The sequence below is a fragment of the Formica exsecta genome, unplaced genomic scaffold (genome assembly GCF_003651465.1).
Source record: "Formica exsecta isolate Colony F162 unplaced genomic scaffold, ASM365146v1 scaffold915, whole genome shotgun sequence".
Lineage (NCBI taxonomy): Eukaryota > Metazoa > Arthropoda > Insecta > Hymenoptera > Formicidae > Formica > Formica exsecta.
This window is the reverse complement of record NW_021853683.1, coordinates 239372-258333: the sequence shown is the minus strand read 5'-3', so window position 1 is coordinate 258333 and position 18962 is coordinate 239372. Positions and strand designations below refer to the sequence as shown.

The following is an 18962-nucleotide window of genomic DNA, read 5'->3' as shown; positions in this document are numbered from 1 at the left end:
AACTCGTTTTATATCAAATTAATTGGAATTGAAAGAGTAGACGTACATATTTATATTTTATTGTTAACAAATCTTTCTATCTTCTCACTCTAATTATATATAATCTCGCAACTTGTAAGAACAATGCAGCAACGCATGAAACGGTAGAATCTCTCGGAACAAAACGTGAGAAGCATAACATAGCTGCAACGCAAATGCATAAAGCCACCGAAAGCGTTATTACATCTTTGCCAGTGTGTGCTTGCATCCGTGTGCGTTTATGTCGTGGTCGCTCGTACAATTATTTTCCCGCTCGTTTGTTGCATTACGCTTATGCGACATATATTCCCGCGTTCTCGTGCCGCTTTTATAGCTGAGAAATGGTACAATGCCGAATGAAATCGAGCGTATAAAACGCACGGCCATATCTTCTTCCTTTTAATCCCCCCCCCCCTTTTTTTTACATGTTACCACTCTTTTACCAACAACGCAAATTTACGTTTGCCACGATATCATACCGAGTATCATATCCAGACTTTTCGATTGCAACAGTCATCAAAGCTTTTAACAAAAATTACGATATATTTTCCGCCGGAAAATCGAAAATGGACGATTTTAATCGAGTATTTATATGGATGAACGCAGGGAACATATACTCTCCTGCTCTTTTTATAAAAGCTAAACTGTACAGTCATATGGATTATCGTGCAATGATTTATTTCAATTTTTAAGCTGGTAATCAGAGTATAAAAGTAACGTTTGCGCAATTTTCCGTTTTATTACCAATTCTGTTCGTTGACTGTTTCCTCCCTGCCTGTTTTCATATTTTATATTTGACTTGTCGAAAATTCGGAAACAAAATTTTTCGCATATATTTCCCCGAAAAATATTGCGCAGCGATCGTCGCGAAAAAAAAGAAGAAAACGCGGTCAAGGAATTAATCATCGTTCTTCGCGGATTTTTCTCGCTCGGGTCAACGGGCGAGGATGCGAAACAGAGGTCGTTGACGAGGCTGCTCTCGCACAGCCGCATTCGACGGAGAAGTGCAAAGGTTGTTGGGGGAAGGGGAAAGAACGTTAAATGCAAAGTTGGCCATTGTGAGCGCGCGTGATAAAAGCGCGACGCGCTTATTTTCCCGTACTTTTGTGTCAGGCATCGTCGTCGTCGTCGTCGTTTGAAAGTAGAACAACGCGCGACGGAGGACGGCGAAGCGAGGAATCCGCTAGCGGACGCGTTATCCCGACGTTGGCGCGAATTAAAAATTGCAATTTACGTTATTTACGAGGCGCAGCGTTTCGCGCGAGAGAACTTTCAGCGATCACAATTGTGGACAATGTCGCGCATTTTCCGCCGACCCCGCGATATTCTTCTCGGTAATTTGATTACGTTTCGCTCGCCGTATTCTTGAGAAAGTTTCTAAGTTGAAACATTGAGATATCTTAAGATGAAATAAGAAAAATATAGAAAAGATATAAATCTCTAAAACTTCATGTCTCTTGAAGAAGTTTGCAAAGGTCCAGAAAGAATCACGCACTTCCAGAATTTATTTAATTAATTAATAAAGATAAATCTCTTTCTCTCTTTCTTTTTTACTAAATTGAACTCTATAAATTAATATTAATCTTTGAAATATATTTAAACAATTTTTGTGATTTCCTATTAAAAATAGAAATAACTTACATATCTATATATTTTCAACAATTTTTATTGTGGTCTAGATTTATTACGTTTTATGTAAAAAACTATTCATTTTTATCTTATCTTGCCTTATACCTTTCCGCTTTTTGCGTACAGATATCACATATTGACGACACATCGGACGAAAACTACTCGAGCATCGATTTAAACGCGCCAACACGTGAATTAATCCAAAACGTGCGCGTGCATGCGTGCGTATCGTCGACGCGTGAGTGTCTTTTAGCACCGAGTAGAATGACCTACTGACCCGTCCCACTGATACTCGTACGGTGACGCACACGCATACGTAATGCACACATATAGCGGGCCGTTAATTTTTATCGAGATTAAAAAATACTACAATTGTTAATAATGTTTGACAGTTGCGTCGAATTTTTAATGCCTCACATTTCATTAATCACTCATATTTCTTATACTGATGATAAATCACAAACTTAATATATAGTCGAATTTATAAAAAGAAATGAGTTAAATAGAATTTCATCACAATATAATTAACATCTTCCTCTCTCAAATCTCGTCAGTTGGTCCTGTTCCTCTTTCTCTATTTTACCGCAATGCGTCAAGAATGGATAAGGATCGAACGGGAGTGGTCATACTATCGCGCAGACACAAGGTACTCGAAGAAAACTAAAAGTTTTTATTGGAATCAGAAGATTCTTCGCGGAGATGAACGGAGATATTTCTCTCCTGGCAAATCTGTCGATATATTATTTTTGCGGGAAAAAGCTCGCGCGAAGCTGACCAACTGAACCAAACACGTGTATCTTCAATTAATCGCTCGCCGAGTCGCGACCTCGGTGGTGGTGGGTCGCTGCCACGAGATCCAATTTCCGGTCCAAAAAGTAGGAAATCGGATTCCCAACGCAACGTTGGATGCAATAGCGGGGCGTCGTCGCGGCGTCGCGACGCGAAGTCGCGCTCTTCGTGTGCCAGCCCGAATCCTTTTTCCCGCAGCTTCCGTGCCCGCAATACGACGATCGAAGTACCCGCAGAGCTAGTCGCGGTGCATTCTATACGCAATCCAACAAATAAAGCTCGTCGTGCGATACAATAATAACATAATAATAAAAACGAACAGAGGCGAGAACATACATACATAATAAACATAAATAATTAATATTGTGAAAATCGCGTCTATAATATATAAATAATTATGGAAAAAATTTATTTAATTTTATGTTATTTATATTATGCAAAAACTTGATAATCGTAGATTATTAATATTACGATAGTGCTGTCTCTAACGAATACATTGATTGTAAAAGTCTGTTTTCCGAAATTTTTCATCGCACTTGAAAAAGTTTAATTCGTCTCGTCGAAACAGCATGTTGAAGTAACATGATATATGCGTCTTTTCAAGACTTCTTTTTGCATTACTATCTACAGGATGATAAATCTTTCACCGCGAAGACCGAATTCGCACGAATGAATCTTTCACGAGACTTTACAAAAATAATGTCGGGTAGGTAAGAGCGCTACGATGTTAGACTCTTGCGAATTTGTCGTTCCCTCGAACCGTAATCCACTCGGTGGAAGATATTTCGGAAGACACGCGGTATTAGTAACGTCATGTATAAACCAGGAGGACAATCGAGTAGAATCAAAACACTCACCGATTTTATTCTCGAAGGAGGACGATACGCTCTGGCAGGACGAGCAGCACAAAAGTCCCGCCAGCAGCAGCCACCTGGACAGCTCGGTCGATCTCTTCAACATCGTCTGAAACAGCGAGAAGCGAATTAAATTAACTGCCAGATAATATCACGCGGCTTTCTGATCCGCTCGACGTGCAATTTGAGAGAAGACCTAATCTATGTCTCGCTTGTAATCCATAATAATGAAGATTATCGTGATGGAAGGATGTACTGCGAAAAAATGTTATCGTCGAAAGAGATACTTTCATTTTATATTTTTCATCGGTCTTTATTCCTAATATATATTAACTGTTCACAAGGATATTGCAGAGTATATTATACGATACATCCGCTGAATTGTGATCTCGATACTGTCGATCGACGATTTAATACGCGTCGACGAACAGATCGCGGAAGTCGATTTATGGAGCAGAGACTCCAAGTTTTTCTGCACCGCGGAGGGAAGCGTGATACTTTTATTTCGCGAAACAAATAAATCTTATGTGCCTGGCATTGTTGCAAAAAAAAACGCATGTCGTTATTCGAGGAGTTTTCTGCAAAACTAAATAAACACCATGTGTGTCCGCGCTCGCGAACGCGAAGTATCGGTTTCCTCTCGTCGTATGAAAGTTGCGGCACGGAAATGTAATTAATTCATCTAATTGGATATCCACAGAGCGATCAATGCGTGAATATGTATTGAGGGGCTGGAGACCGAATAATGTTCGGTATTAATTACAATAGTGTAAATACGCGAGATACAATATCTGCTCAACGGCGCGAAGTAAAACCCATAGTATTCTCCTGTATGTGCAAACATAATACTAATGAGATAAAATATTAGTTGCTAGGGATAATAATGACTGATCTATCTGCTGTTCCACGCGATAAATTCGACGATAGAACTATATATTTTAACCGAATATGTTGATTTTCATTGATTCCTGAAAAGCGCAGTTTTTCTACTTTACTTTTTCTTCTTCATCTCACGCGAATAGATATAGAGATTTATTTAAACGAGAATATCTCTGACGTCTTTACATCCAAAATATTTTCAAGAGCTTCCTGTGCATCACTATAAGTCCGTTACCAAGGACGTGTGCCAAAAGGCACTATAAACCTTGCCAAGTTCCTATATCTGGTTTTCACAATTTATCTCGTTTCGTTCGCCAATGCTGTCAGCGATCATTTATTATACCCAAGTGTACATATAAAATTTTATAAAAAATTTTATAAAATTTTTTCCACGTAGCAGATTTATATATAACGTATTTAATATTATTTCAGTTCGATTCAAAACGATATTTTTCTTGAATCATTCAATAATGCAGTATAGAAGAAAGTTGGACGCAGAGACATTAATATTGTCAGACGGATTAAATAATTTGTATGATTCCGCCGCGATGTGCAAGAACGCCATGAATACGCGATTAACCGTGGCAAGGTAGACAGGTATGGTTTACGGTACTTTGACGAAACGTAAAACCAAATGTACAGCGGTGTATTCGACGTGACTACTACATTTCTCGACAAACCGGCGAAACTTTAGCCGGCTGTCCGCGTAAATATACGAGCGAGCACCGATGTGTCTTTTACGACATCGACGAGGGAGGGAAGGGTGTTCGATGTCTTGTAAAGTGAGTCGTAAAGACCGTTGTTAACTGATCTCCCTAAGGGGCTACCGTTTCGCGAGAGGCTGCCGGGAATAATTTCCATGGGGTCATGACCTGCCCCAATCGACCGACGACGGAGTCGTCAAAATTGCGTTCCCACGACGCGAACGCGTACGTGCATCCCTTCCTGAATCGGTGAACGTCTCTGGGAGAAGTCTACAATCGATAACGAAGTTTTGCACCAACGAAATCTGATTAAGGAGACGCGTCAGCGTCAAAAATTCATTTTCAAGCATTTTTCTTTTTTTGACGTGACATTTTGTAGCTGTATATTTTATAGATACAAGTATTCCGAAAATTGCAAACAATTTTATAGAATGCAAGACTCTATACCTCAACTTTTAATTTTCTTAGAAATCAAAATTATACGTCAAGTTTAAATAAATAATTCGCATATTTATCTTCACGCAAACTAAAAAATGATCGTGACGTCGCGCAAGATCGAGGACAGTTCCCAGGGGCTAGACGCCCCGTCGATCGACGAGAGAACTCGATCGTACCTGTTAACGACCACGTCGAGAAAGTCTTTGAAGAAGGGGCCCGACGCGCGAGTGGCTGGGTCACTGTCACTAACCGTGAAAATTATACATTCGCGTACACACAGACAGGATTTGCGACTTCAAGCGGCGGAGGAAGAGAAAGAGAGACGGAAAGAGAGAGAGGGAGAGAGACCGTTTGTCTAAATTCCTCAAAGACCCCGCGGCTCAAAGGAGATACGATATCGGTTGAAAATGACGTATGGCTCTTCGCCTAACGACAGTTTAGATTTTTAGATATTCCGCGCGTGAATTTTGCGTAAACAGATGTTTCACGCGCGCGTTTAGCAACACACACAACATTCATCCGAAGATTCGCATACTAATAGGTTAATAAGCGACTATCTTTAGCTCGAAGAGACATCGAAGACCTGTCGGGAGGTCATAATCTAGGAGTAATGCATTCGCGCGCGCACAACGGGGAAAGTAGGATATCTTGTGAAATACAGCGTTCTGGAGTCTTCGTCAAGCTGATCGGACTGTTTTGTACCACGCGATTATCAATAGCGATTTTCATTACAAAGTCGATCCCCCAACCCCTCAAAAAAAAAAACAGATTGCATAAAACTTATAAATTCATCGATTATAAAATTGTCAATTCGACGAATCACACGTGAAACGTAATAATTCGTTTTGCATTAATCCACTCAAAAAAATGTCTTGCTGATATAGGTAGATTTCTAGGTGTCACAACAAAAATTTATCGCTATTTTTTGTATCTGTTAGAATATTGTCTGTTACATATAGAATTTATAGCAGCAATATTCTAATAATATCTTCTAGAAAATTTAGGTCCCATTGCCAAATGTTAATCACTGCATTGGGTAAATATGAGTTTCGATACTACAGCTAGAACACTCTTTGTGAGAAATATAACTGCCAATTATAACTGCAGCATCGAAAAATTGAGAGAAATTGTTTAAAAGAGCTAGATAGATTGGGCGCGTTATACAAATATGTTAGATGTGAGGATTATATATTTATTTGTTTCTTGCCGCTAATTTTTTCTGTGTATCACAGCCAAACTTTATAACAAGTATGATTGGCCTTAACATGGATAGGCGCCACAGAAAAACATTCTTTCTAAATTTCACAAACAGTTCAGATATAAATTCTGTCTCTGTCACTTAGATTGATTAAATGCGAAACATATGCGATATCACAGTATTTGCTAATCATTTATGTACCTCAGTTAATTTTGCGCACCCAGAAAATTTTTGCTGTAGTTGAAATACCACTTTTTTGAGTGTCGCATATCGATAATAGTGACCCAGATTGGAAGGAAAAATACTTTGAAAACGTCCGCAAAAAATCTTGTGACTCGATGCCAATAGCAGACAAGACATCCATAAAAATCAGTGAAATTTTATAAGATATATATACTTAAAATATCATCTCACGATTCTCTCGAACATTACGCGATGCCGTTTCGATTCCGCGGACCGGTTTTTCGATAAGTTTAAGAAACATATATTTTAATGCGCATTCGAAGAAGCCATCTAAAAATTTACTCGCTGACACAGTTAATTACACAGTCCAGCCAGATTTCACACCGTGTTTGTTTGCATATACATGTTTGAGATGCGACACGAGACGTAATACAAGTGTGTTACATCAGAAAAGACGAGACAAGGATTCTATGCTTATTAATTGATTCGTTAAATCGATATTATCGATCCTCAATGCGTCCGGAATGGGCTGAAATTTTCGAACATTATCGACAAACTCACGTCCGACGCGATCAGCGATGATACTTTCACCTGCGTCAGGTGCGAATGAATCGGCTCGCTCACGGGGCTCATCAACGAATCATTTCCGCCGATCATTGACGTCGCATTTAACGCGCGTTCTCAAATAAGTATCCGTTTAATACAGTAATTCTCAAGAAGCGCCGAAAATTGCGTCGAAAATTGCAACTTGAATTGAAACGGGTAGTTCGGTCAACGTTATAAAAGACCGCGAGTAATTTCCATTCTATATTCAAAGCCGACATAATGTTTCATTAAATTAAAATGCGACATTTCAAAAGACGACCAAATACGAGTCATTATATTTACGCGAAGTCTAATTAAAAAAGATATAGTGCCGATCCTGATAATATTTATTCAATATTAAAATTTCGGTAGGATCCCCAAGGAGTTTACTGCTCTAATCAAGGTTAAAACTTTTTAATACGTGTGAAGATACGAGAAACTTTTGATCACGATAAAAGAGCTTATACACGCAGGACGGAAGCTTGCTGAAAGTCGTTTTCGTCGCACTTGCACGTGGAATCACGGCATAACGAGACACACGTGGTAACGATAGACGCTGCTCCGGGCGCCGATCTCCTCTCTTGAACGAGATTTTCAGAGAGAAGGAGCGAGAGAGACGGAGAGAAGAAAAAAAAGGAGACGGGAAACATACGGGCGAATGGGCAAAGGGGACTTCTTTGTGCAAAGCCGCCTTTAGAATCGGTGACATCCGACCTTCAAGATCGGATCGGAATCACGATATCTCGGCGATCGTAGGCTTTCTCGATCGACGAAACGTAAAAAAAAAGTTTCGTGGCTTATCGTTAGAAGTGAAATTAGAAGTTGAAGTCACGAAGAGAAGTTTCGATATATATACATATGTATAATGGGGGTTTTATGATAATTTCATCTATCTAAACATTGATCACACAGATTGTGAAGAAAGGTATATATTTAAAGAAAAAAGACTTTTACATTAAAATACTCGATATCCAGAAACTCTTTGGGAAACAGGGGACTTTATTCTCTGATAAATGCTCGAAATTCTAAATTATGCTAATGGTGTACGACGACAATTAGTTATGGCTTACGATAGTGTAACATAAATACGGATTACTGTACCTGCTTTGCGTTTCTAGTCATGAGGAGAATACTAATACATACTAATTTATTCAAATGAACCTGAATGTCTCTACCTTTACGTAACAAATAAGTTCATTCATCTGTATAATTCCCTATATATAAATCTACATAAAATATGAATCTATAATTACAATTAATCTCTTAAGCTTCTTGTTCTCTCTTATTTATTATGTATTTATACACATATGTGCGTACACAAACATGTATAAAATAAACATTCATGTAATAAAAATTACAAAAAGCTCATTATACGCGTGTATCTGTACGCATGAAGTAACAAATCTAATTGAGACACAAATGCGTGCACGCGTCAGATAATTAGCGGCTTTAATCGTTAATTAATAATTAACACTCGTGTATGTTCATATTTTCCCCCTGCTTATCTTAAGAGGAGAATATGATAAGAGAAAATTAAAGGATGGCCGGGATACGGGTTTTTGGCGATCGTGCAGTTAATGCTCATCGACCAATTTACTTCGCGTTGCGCGATAAGATATAAATATATTAGAAAATAAAACTAGAGATAAAGAGCGTAAGAAAATTCAATAGCGTACTTATCGAAAAACGGTAATCGGCTTTGATTGCTCTGCGCGTCTTTCGATATATCTATTAAACGGAATTTAATTTACTTATCTATCTGAAACATTTTATCCCGTACAATTTTTTGTTTGCAACCATGAAAAAAGAAGTAACTAAAAATAATCTTCCGATTATAAACCTTATCTCTCGAGTAAATTCGTCGACAATCGAATATTTTCTATTTCGCGCGCGATTATTGACAAATTCGAACAGACCGTTTCCGACCTTCGATATTCGACTTTGCTATTCTGCTACATTTGAAACGTTGAATTTTTAAGAAATGCCGCGATCCTCTCTTTCCGTTTTGAACTTATTAAGCACCGACCTCTGGGAAAACCGCACTGAATTCCAAGCACGGACGGAATAGTTTCGGCCTCGAAATTCCATAATATCTCGTATCCTTGCGGGATCGCGAATGAAAATTCAGTCTGCGAGCGTCTCATTTTTCACTTCATCCGCCAAATACGGTTCCTCGTAGCAGCTTTACGAGCTGCCTGCTCGCTCGAGGCTAATTTATGCGCGAATGAAACGCTCGGAAAGGTCGAAAGGCAGGAAAATGGTCGTGGAGAAAAAGAAACTGCGGAAAAGTCGCTGAGAGCCGTTCGTGAGCTTTGCACGAAGATCAATTAGAAAAGAACTATTTCCGGGGAGATCAACGCTCCGCGCTGAGGTCACACGAGCAATCAATTAGACATTTGCAAGTTCCAGTATGCAAATACGACGATTAAACGTTACGTACGCTTTTTTTTACATCTGAAAGAATCTCGAGCACAGAGCACGACTCTCTGCAACTTTCTCTCATCGAAGAAGTGAACTTACCTAGTGAATTGAAAACGAGTGAATAAAGTAAGATAATGCCTCGGTAATTAGTAAGTATGTAATTAGAACACGGCTTATTGTTAGTTGAGGTAATTAATGACGTATCAAGTGCTACTTAAAATATGTACTATAAAAGATATAGGTACGCTAAAAATGTATGTGTATGTCAAATAAAAAAATATTAATCTCTTAAGCCTTTCTCTTTCTCTCTGATTTATTATGTATTTATACGTAATTTATTTTATATATAAATACGCGTATGTATTTTTTTTATACATATACTTTTATACATATAAAAGTGTGATGTTTAGTATTATATATATTGTAGAGGCAAATAAATACAAACAAATATTAAGAATATTAAAGAGAAACTTGTACGCAAATAATAGCAAATTATATCGGCAAATTTAAAGAAACCTTTCACGATCATTTTCGCATCAGCCGCTCTATCTGACTTAATGCCCGCTAAATGTTCAATCCTCCGCGATGTGCTAATTGCAGCTGCCGTTATTAAATGAACGCTTGTGATGAATCGTGTTCTGACATAAATCGTTATGGGAATCAGCACGCGTAAATCGCATATTATGTCGTCGGCGCGGGTAAAAGTTTCGAGACGCGATACACGATCGTGGAAGAAGGTGAAGGCTCACATGACTCTCCTCTCCCACAACCACGCGTGCACAATGTTATAATTATCGCTTATATATCGTTAGAAAAGTATTACAGAGCGGGCGTAGATGTTTTTCTGCATCATTCTCTAATTACGACGAGAAAAAAAAAAGCAAGTATACGATCGTTATTTAATGTACTTTCTCGAACGGTAATTCGTTACACAGATAGACATCACATTTATTTTATTTAATCCGTGTAGCCATCCTGTTCCCACATAAATATCGGTCGACGCTAACCACTTTGTCTGACTCTCGGTGTCTCGCTCCTTAAAAACTGGACTAAAGAGAGACGAGGGATTAATTAAACTTTACCTAATGCCTCTGGCGTGCATACAGGTATTTGCGCGCTCGTTATCGCGTATCGTGCGCTATTACCGCAACGACACTCTTCCTGGTCCCACGAGGCCGTGCAAGGTCTCGTCGCGTAAATAATCGAATCGATTTTCCTGAGAGGTAGGAAACCCGTCTGATCAAGAGAGAGAGAGAGAGAGAGAAGGAGAAGCAATTGCTTCAAAGACGCGATAGAACAGAAATTCGGTAAGTCCGGGGACTTCGAAGACCATCTGTGCCCCTTCGCATGCTGGACGTAAGGACGCGTGTGCGAGGATCCTGCCGGCGAACGCTACTAATATCAGATGCGAGGAAGTGATTATCGGCTCTTCTCAATGAGCCTCGCTCAGGTGCGACGGCCGGCCGGACCGTCTCTCGCGAGATCCGCGTTCAGGTAGTTTCTCGCCTTACCGGGCCCGGCCGAACTCGACCGTGACTAATTCCCTTAAGGGGTTACGCACACACTTCTCGCCTCTTGTTTCTCGCTCGGCCGAAACGAATGCGAATGTACGTCTTCATGTTTCCGCCGGGACCTCGACGTGTTTTTCGAGCGCGAGGAAGATCGTACGTCATACGAAGAGAGAGAGAGAGAGAGAAAGAGAGGATAATTTTCGACTTCATCTTTCGGGATTGAGTCAGCGGTGCCGAGACACAAGGATGTCGGTCGGTCGGATCTCATGATCACCACCCTCGAGACATTTATCCGCGTGGAGGATGCTGAAGTATACTCTCTACTTTGTGTTCAATCGAAACCATTTCCTTTCTAATGCGCTTCTTACGGACGATCTAGGAGGAAACGAGAGACAAAATCACCAAACTGTACTAAGTGAAGAATCGTTTCTTCCGTTTCTTCTCTCACATCTTTAGAGAGAAAAAATTACCCTCATAAAAAGATCGAGCACTCGTTCTCTCTCCGGACAGACAAGCGAGTAAAAGAAATTGTTGGACGAACGATAATATCCTTGAAAAGTAACAAGAGAAATGCTCACACACGAATGTTTTTATAAGACCATCAAGTTAATTCTCAGTTTTCATTCTCTTAAATTATTTTAATTTTTCATATATATGTTGTTAGATGAATGCGTGTAGATTTTCCCATTGACTGTGAATACAACGTGTGCTCGAGAAGAATCGGATTTCTTTAATTCCTCAGATTTTGCAAGATATTCGACTACTTGTCTGACAATTTTTTGTCTGACTTATCAGAGAACGAGAAATCCTTGATTCTCGGTATTCTCGGTATTTTTGCTGCGTTCAACTTCCTCTCGTCGGGATTTTCCTTAGCAAAAGGTACTTCAGAGATAGGGGATTTTAATTTTTCCGCGGAGAGAGAATACCTCGTATATATATGATTTATTTAAGAAGATTAGCGTACTCGTCGTTTTATCGAATACGCGGATCACGTCAATCGCACAATGTGGATGATTCGAGAGAGCGTGTGGTATTTGAGATAAGAAATCTGTTTTCGTATCTATTAACAAGAGTTCGCCAGCCAAAAGATACCGGAAACACGAATGCAATTTAGTTTGAAAGCAGAAAGAGAGAAATAAGCGAAAACTAGTTCAAGGCGAATCATGAATAGAATGTACGCAACTGCGGGGAATGTGATAATATAAATTCATTGCATTCCGCAGGAATGAGCTCGGTAATTGGCGCTTAAAAACGCGAAAAAATGAGTCTCTCGATGGACCATCGGAAATAAAATGTAAATTTTGCAACGGAATTTGACGGCCGCTTCCGCGCTAATTCCTGCGCTAATTATGTCGATAAATACCGATCCCGTGGTAAAGAAACGAGAGAAAGAGATTGAAAGGGAGAAAGAGAGAGAGAGAAAGAGAGACGTGAATGTACCGCGGCTTTTCTCGACGGGTCCCGGCGCGGTTTCCGTTCGATCCTCCGAAAGTCGAACGGACGTAAGTGATGGTTTCCGACGAAAATCCCCGCGGAGGAAGAATGATTTACGATCGAATGCGGTTCGGGAAGGAAAGTCGAGCCGCGGGGGAGCCGCGGGGGTCGGCTTAATGCACCGGGCGAAACCAGTGGGAAGAGAGCTTTAATTATGCACGACGTTTCTGAATTAAGGCCACTCGGCTTTATGGCGCCCGTATATGCGAAGCGTTTTACATAATAGCTCCCTTGCGGGGTTGGAAAATAATGCGCCGAGGAGGCACGCTCGGAGTAGAAACTATGAGAACCATGAGAAAGCGTGAGCGATACAGGAGGATCCTATCTGCTTTCGCACTCGAGATGAGAAGAGAGCTTCGATCGGTGGAGAATAAACTTTATCACTATTATCGCGCGGTACTAATTTTACATGGTGTATTTAGTGTATTTTATATACTGTATATTTTATTCTTGGTTAATAATTTTGTGTAGAATTTATTCCATCATTTGTATATATATAGGATATCCCAAAACCTCGGATATCCTTTTAATAGCATTCTCTGGCCAATTTGGAATCGATTTTTCCTTAGCAAAATTATTTTATATTAAAATTTTTTTTTTATTATTATTTTTTGTAAGATTTCAATTTTTTCCATCATGTATCTTCATAATTAAACTTCAAATTAAAATTCTATTAAAGTAAAGCAGCTGAGAAATTAATCGAAGAATAGTTTTATTAATCTTTTAACTTCGCAAAGTGTAGTTTTTTTTGCGAAAAACTCTTTTTCAATCGCTTGTAACTCTGAAATTATTGATGTCTCGACATTTTCGCTCAGGAGAAATCATCTCCAAATTGGCCAGAGAATCTGCTATTAAAAAGACATCTGCCGGTCTTAAGATACTCTGTATAAATATGGTCGAACATAATATATATATTCATTTTATCTATCGGCTCTTTGAAGAAAAATGTATCCATTTCATCTATTGACTCTTTGAAAGAAGGGGTATAAACCCCTCATGTAATTTGTGCGCAGTTCCAGATTCATTGGGCGAGTGATTTGCGATCGAGGAGTTGAAACCCAAACCCTCGGATATCCTTTTAATAGCATTCTCTGGCCAATTTGGAATCGATTTTTCCTTAGCAAAATTATTTTATATTAAAATTTTTTTTTTTATTATTTTTTGCAAGTTTTCAATTTTTTCCATCATGTATCTTCATAATTAAACTTCAAATTAAAATTCTATTAAAGTAAAGCAGCTGAGAAATTAATCGAAGAATAGTTTTATTAATCTTTTAACTTCGCAAAGTGTAGTTTTTTTTGCGAAAAACTCTTTTTCAATCGCTTGTAACTCTGAAATTATTGATGTCTCGACATTTTCGCTCAGGAGAAATCATCTCCAAATTGGCCAGAGAATCTGCTATTAAAAAGACATCTGCCGGTCTTAAGATACTCTGTATAAATATGGTCGAACATAATATATATATTCATTTTATCTATCGGCTCTTTGAAGAAAAATGTATCCATTTCATCTATTGACTCTTTGAAAGAAGGGGTATAAACCCCTCATGTAATTTGTGCGCAGTTCCAGATTCATTGGGCGAGTGATTTGCGATCGAGGAGTTGAAACAGACTGCGATAACAAGTTACGGTTAGGATTTATGAGTCCTATTCCCCTTGGCGAACGTGCCAGGATCGAATTTGGAACTGGGTAGATAAGTTCGCGTGTAAACGACTCCGGTTCCGGGGAGGTAGAGGAGAAAGGGGGGAATCGAGGCGGGCCCCGAGACAGCGTGGCCCCACGGTTTCACTTTATCTCTCTCTCGTGTGGCCACACAGAGTCGAAAGTGTGTGTCACGCGCATCCAACTCGCCGGCGGCCTCTCTATGTGCGTGTGTGTCTGTGTGTATGTGCTCGCGCGGGCGCGCACGTACGCATACATGCGTGTGTGTGTGTGTGTGTGTGTGTGTGTAAGGTCAACCGTGTACACGGCGACCAAATCTACGTCGATGAGAATTAATGCGAGCCGATCGAGAGGCGGCCGGTCGAGGCATGCCACGAATTTCCGGCTGATGAAATCTCCGTCCGTGAATGAAATGAAAGTGGTTTTCCTTCGCGCGTATCGATCTCCGATTCTCTCGACCCGCGGCACTGTTCCCGAACTCGACACTGACGAATAATCTCGACCTGCGAATTGAGGGCTTTTCCCGAGGGAAGGGATCGGCGGAATCTGGATTAAGAGCGCACAATTGCGCGAATTCGACGCGAGAGAAAAAGAGACACGATTTCAAAATTATTTCGCGTATTAATAAAATCCACGCGAGAAGGAGAGCCCTCAATTTTCTCTCTCACACACGCGAGAGCTCGACGGCCGTTATCGGTTCTCCAGCATCCGAAATATCCGCGATATTTTATGTCACACTTTATTAATCGCGTGAAATGCGTATGACCTGACACGCGGGAAACTGACAGGAGGTTTTTCATGCATTAATGCATCAGTAGAATACTGATGTAATACTACCGTGTACCGCGTCGTAATATTACAGAAACGTCAGTCGCGGTTGCGTGCAGTGCTCCGTGATATCACCTATCTGTCATAAGTGTTTTTGTTATTTTTTCGTCGCGTGCAGATATTTGCATTTTCGTACATATGTATGTACATTTGATGTTGCGCGACGTCGCGTTATTTGTCAAGCATATCACTTATTATCATATACTCTGTTGGAGATTTTATATTTTTACGCATAAGGTGTGCATGAAAATTATTCGCGAAGTGCATTGAGCGATTAAAATATTTTTATATTTGTCTCGTGATAAATATCATATACAATATCTGCTTACATTCGGAATAGTTACAAAGCCAAAGGCAAACTTAATCCGGAGATCGTTCGTATTCTTCCCTTTTTTTTGGCCGCGACTCTATTATACGCGATCGGCCTAGTATTTTTTACCTCGTTTCCCGTTCATCCCACACTCTCCCCATCTCATTTGCTTTTATCCCGGCTCTCTCTAACATTGAATTCTCGCGGCGGACGAGAGAGAATGGTTGCTCTCCTCTCCCGAGCCGCTGCAAATTTAATGACTCCGCGGATAATCGTGCGACTACTTACGGGCGAAAAGTGGCCATTTACTCTTGCGGGAGGATATAACAGGATTCGCCTTTAATTCCCTCGCCACATTCCACGAGCCGCTTAACGCCTGACCCGCTTACCATGTATAAAGTAACGCCGTTTCCCCTCCTCCCCCTATCCTCTTCCCTCAAGCTCTTATCGCTAATTTTTCGCGATATGTTTTCCCGCAGGGATGAAACGCCAGACGATCTCGCACCGTTAATTAATCGAGTCACGGCGGAGTCATTTAAAAACGAGCGTTTTAGCCGCTACTAATTTCGCTCGCCTCATAACGAAAATGCTTTCCGATTTCTTCATCTACTGGTTTTAAGTTCCCTTGCAGAGAATCTTCTCTTATTCGCGCTTATTAACATTAGAAATTTTCGCTGAAACCATTTTCTAGTATTTCATTTGCAACGCGATAACGCACGTTTTAAATAGAAGCTTCTCGGTTTTAACGATGAAAAGATGTAGAGAGAGAGATGTGATATGCCGCAACTGCCAGAAGCAAAAGAAAAACGTGCAATTTTATTCGACTTTATATCGGATTAAACGTACGCGCTCTTCATTTACATCCACCTAGTCTTGAATGCGCAATTTAATCGCTCGACCGGATTACGTGCGAAACGATTAAAAATACGCGAACATTTAAAAAGAATACATCTCGTTCTGATGATTCTATGTCAAATCATCTTATTGTAATTTTCGAGAAATCAAAATTCGGTACCGTGTCACAAAAACTGGACTCTTATCTGGATACGTTCTACTTTCGATCTCTGCGATTCCGACTGAACTTACAAGTTACTTGTCTATTCTCTATATACAAATATCTCTTCTTTTATACGCATCGCGTACGTGAGTCGCCCCCGGCGAGCGGACGCAAAAATGCGTTACGAGGGGAGCCACGCACCGCCGCGAAATGCAACCGGCCTATATTAACTACGAAGGCGTATCACGTATGCAGGCCGCTGGGCCCACCTCACCTTCCCCCCTTTCCCTTCTCTCTCTCTCTCTCTTCTTGCGTGCGATGAAATTTTTATCGTGCCTGGGCCCGGCTTACGGGATACGCGCTCATGCGAAACCGTACCGATCTACAGTCCCACGAATCTTTCACGCAGAGGCCGACTCAGCGCGAGCAACAAAAGTCCGCAAAAGCGAGAAAACGTTGTCTGGGCCCTCGACGAGCCGAGTCCCCGTACCGGTGGGACATCGCCTGAGACGTGGACCACGATCGTCCGACCGGCGGAGATCGATTCTTCAGCGCCGAGAGGCCGACGCGACGTGATCGTGATTGGCCGATGGCTGATGCAAAAAAGAGAGTCGCGATGTAAAATCGAAGGTAATCGTGACGCGTATCTCGTTTAACGAGAAAGCTTGGAATATATTTTCGTTTTTGAAATAATTATTTTTTTAATAAATGAATCCTATGGTAGAAACACGAATTTTGATATTGCGGATTTCAGAATGTAAAAGATGAATATCTTGAGAATGAAAATATTATATGAATGGATATATGTATACATATATAAGGTACACGATGAATACAATAGCACTTAATCACGATACGCATTTGAAACTAAACCAATCATAGATTGACGAAACTAAACGGGATATGACGAGATATTCCTACAATGCATACAACGATCGTTTTAGTGAAACACCGTCCGATCTAGTTTGCCGATGAATCACTTGATTTAGCTAGACTTTATTTAAATCGCATCGATATTTCAACACGTGTATCGAATTTTGGTGGAAAACTCTATTTTTTGTTTCATTTTATTACTGAAAAAATACATGACAAAATCAATATAAAAATAAAACAAAATAAACAGCAAAAATAAAATAAACAGTACAAGGAATTATACAAAAATAAATTTTACGATCGCAATAATAGAACACATTTAATCATTCTGTCATCGCGCATATATGTATATTTTGACGTTTCAAATACTTACAAAACAAATAATATCAATTAATAAAAAATTGAAAAAATGGTAACCACCAATGTATAAAGTATATATAAACGCGAAGTTTTAAGCGAATAAATGTTTATTATCTACAAAATATTATGACAAAATATTATAACAATATTTGTTAAATATTCAAACATACATCAGCCAAATTTTTTAAACGGTGTGTTTAAACTCGTGCAAACAACACACGTGAAGAAGCAAATTTAATCTTTGAAAATCAATATAAAAATAAAATTAACAAACGCGAAAAAAAAACACGCAAGCGAATAATCGTCACGGGAGATCAGCGGTATAAAGGCTATTTACAAACACGAGATTTTAACGCAATTTCATCAGCGAGTGCCTAACGAGATTAAAAAAGGAACCGATGCGTTCTCGGTCGCTTTCAACGGCACTTTGCGAAATGAATCGCGAACGTGTGCGATACGATAATTCGGCGAAATGAAAGAAAAATATAAATTGCCGACTGTTGCGACTTATAACAGAGCATTTTTTGTTAATTGCATGTTTAAGACCTGTTGGAAATTATACGTTTATACGAGAAGAAATTAAAATATATCGCGTTCCAACTATTCGTTTGATGCAGATTCTATGCGATTGGTGCATATTTATCGTCGCAAGTCAAATTACCGTTAATAATTCGCTTAATGAGCCGACGGGGAGAAAGATATCTCGATTCCGATTATTACTCCGAAATATCATCGAATAATTCGCTCGTGTAATTCGCGACGATTTCCTGTACTTCTGTCGGACTCGTGTCCCGAATAGGGGTCAAGATTTACATGTTCTCGCTCCTTCCAGCGACGAGGATTTCTCCGGTTCTTTTCTAGGTGGTCCGTCGTCTGATTGAAGGAATGACGAAAGTTATGGGCTCCCGTGAACGGCTTCTCGACGCGCCGCCTTGAAATAAATTCCACGCGCCAATTCCGTCGATGGTTCCTGTTTTATTCCGCCGGTAAATTCGTCGAGGGTCGCCCTAGGTTCGCTAATTAAGTTATTCCTTCGAGCTGCTCTCTAATTGCAATATGCGGCGCCACACTTTTCAACCGGAATTTCGTTATCAAATGAAATGCTGGTATTTCTATAAAACCGGAATTATAATGGCACTCCAAAAATGCGCGCTTATATAGCGAAAGTTATGCGAGAATCGTATGAAAATGTAAATTGAAAATATATAATTTACATAATAATAATATAT

General features: G+C 39.8%; 2 protein-coding genes across 3 annotated transcripts in view; both read right to left on the bottom strand.

Annotated features, from left to right (window-relative positions):
• The window catches only part of LOC115245146 (ADP-ribosylation factor-like protein 6), a 66447-nt gene that overhangs the window by 18306 nt on the left and 29179 nt on the right, over positions 1-18962 (bottom strand). The window lies entirely within an intron of this gene.
• The window catches only part of LOC115245143 (mucin-5AC-like), a 41300-nt gene that overhangs the window by 9381 nt on the left and 12957 nt on the right, over positions 1-18962 (bottom strand). For both annotated transcript variants that reach the window (XM_029823273.1, XM_029823274.1), the window contains exon 2: positions 3294-3399. In XM_029823273.1, the coding sequence (XP_029679133.1) occupies positions 3294-3396 (103 nt within the window). In that variant the 5' untranslated portion in view covers positions 3397-3399. The remainder of the gene's footprint in view (positions 1-3293; positions 3400-18962) is intronic.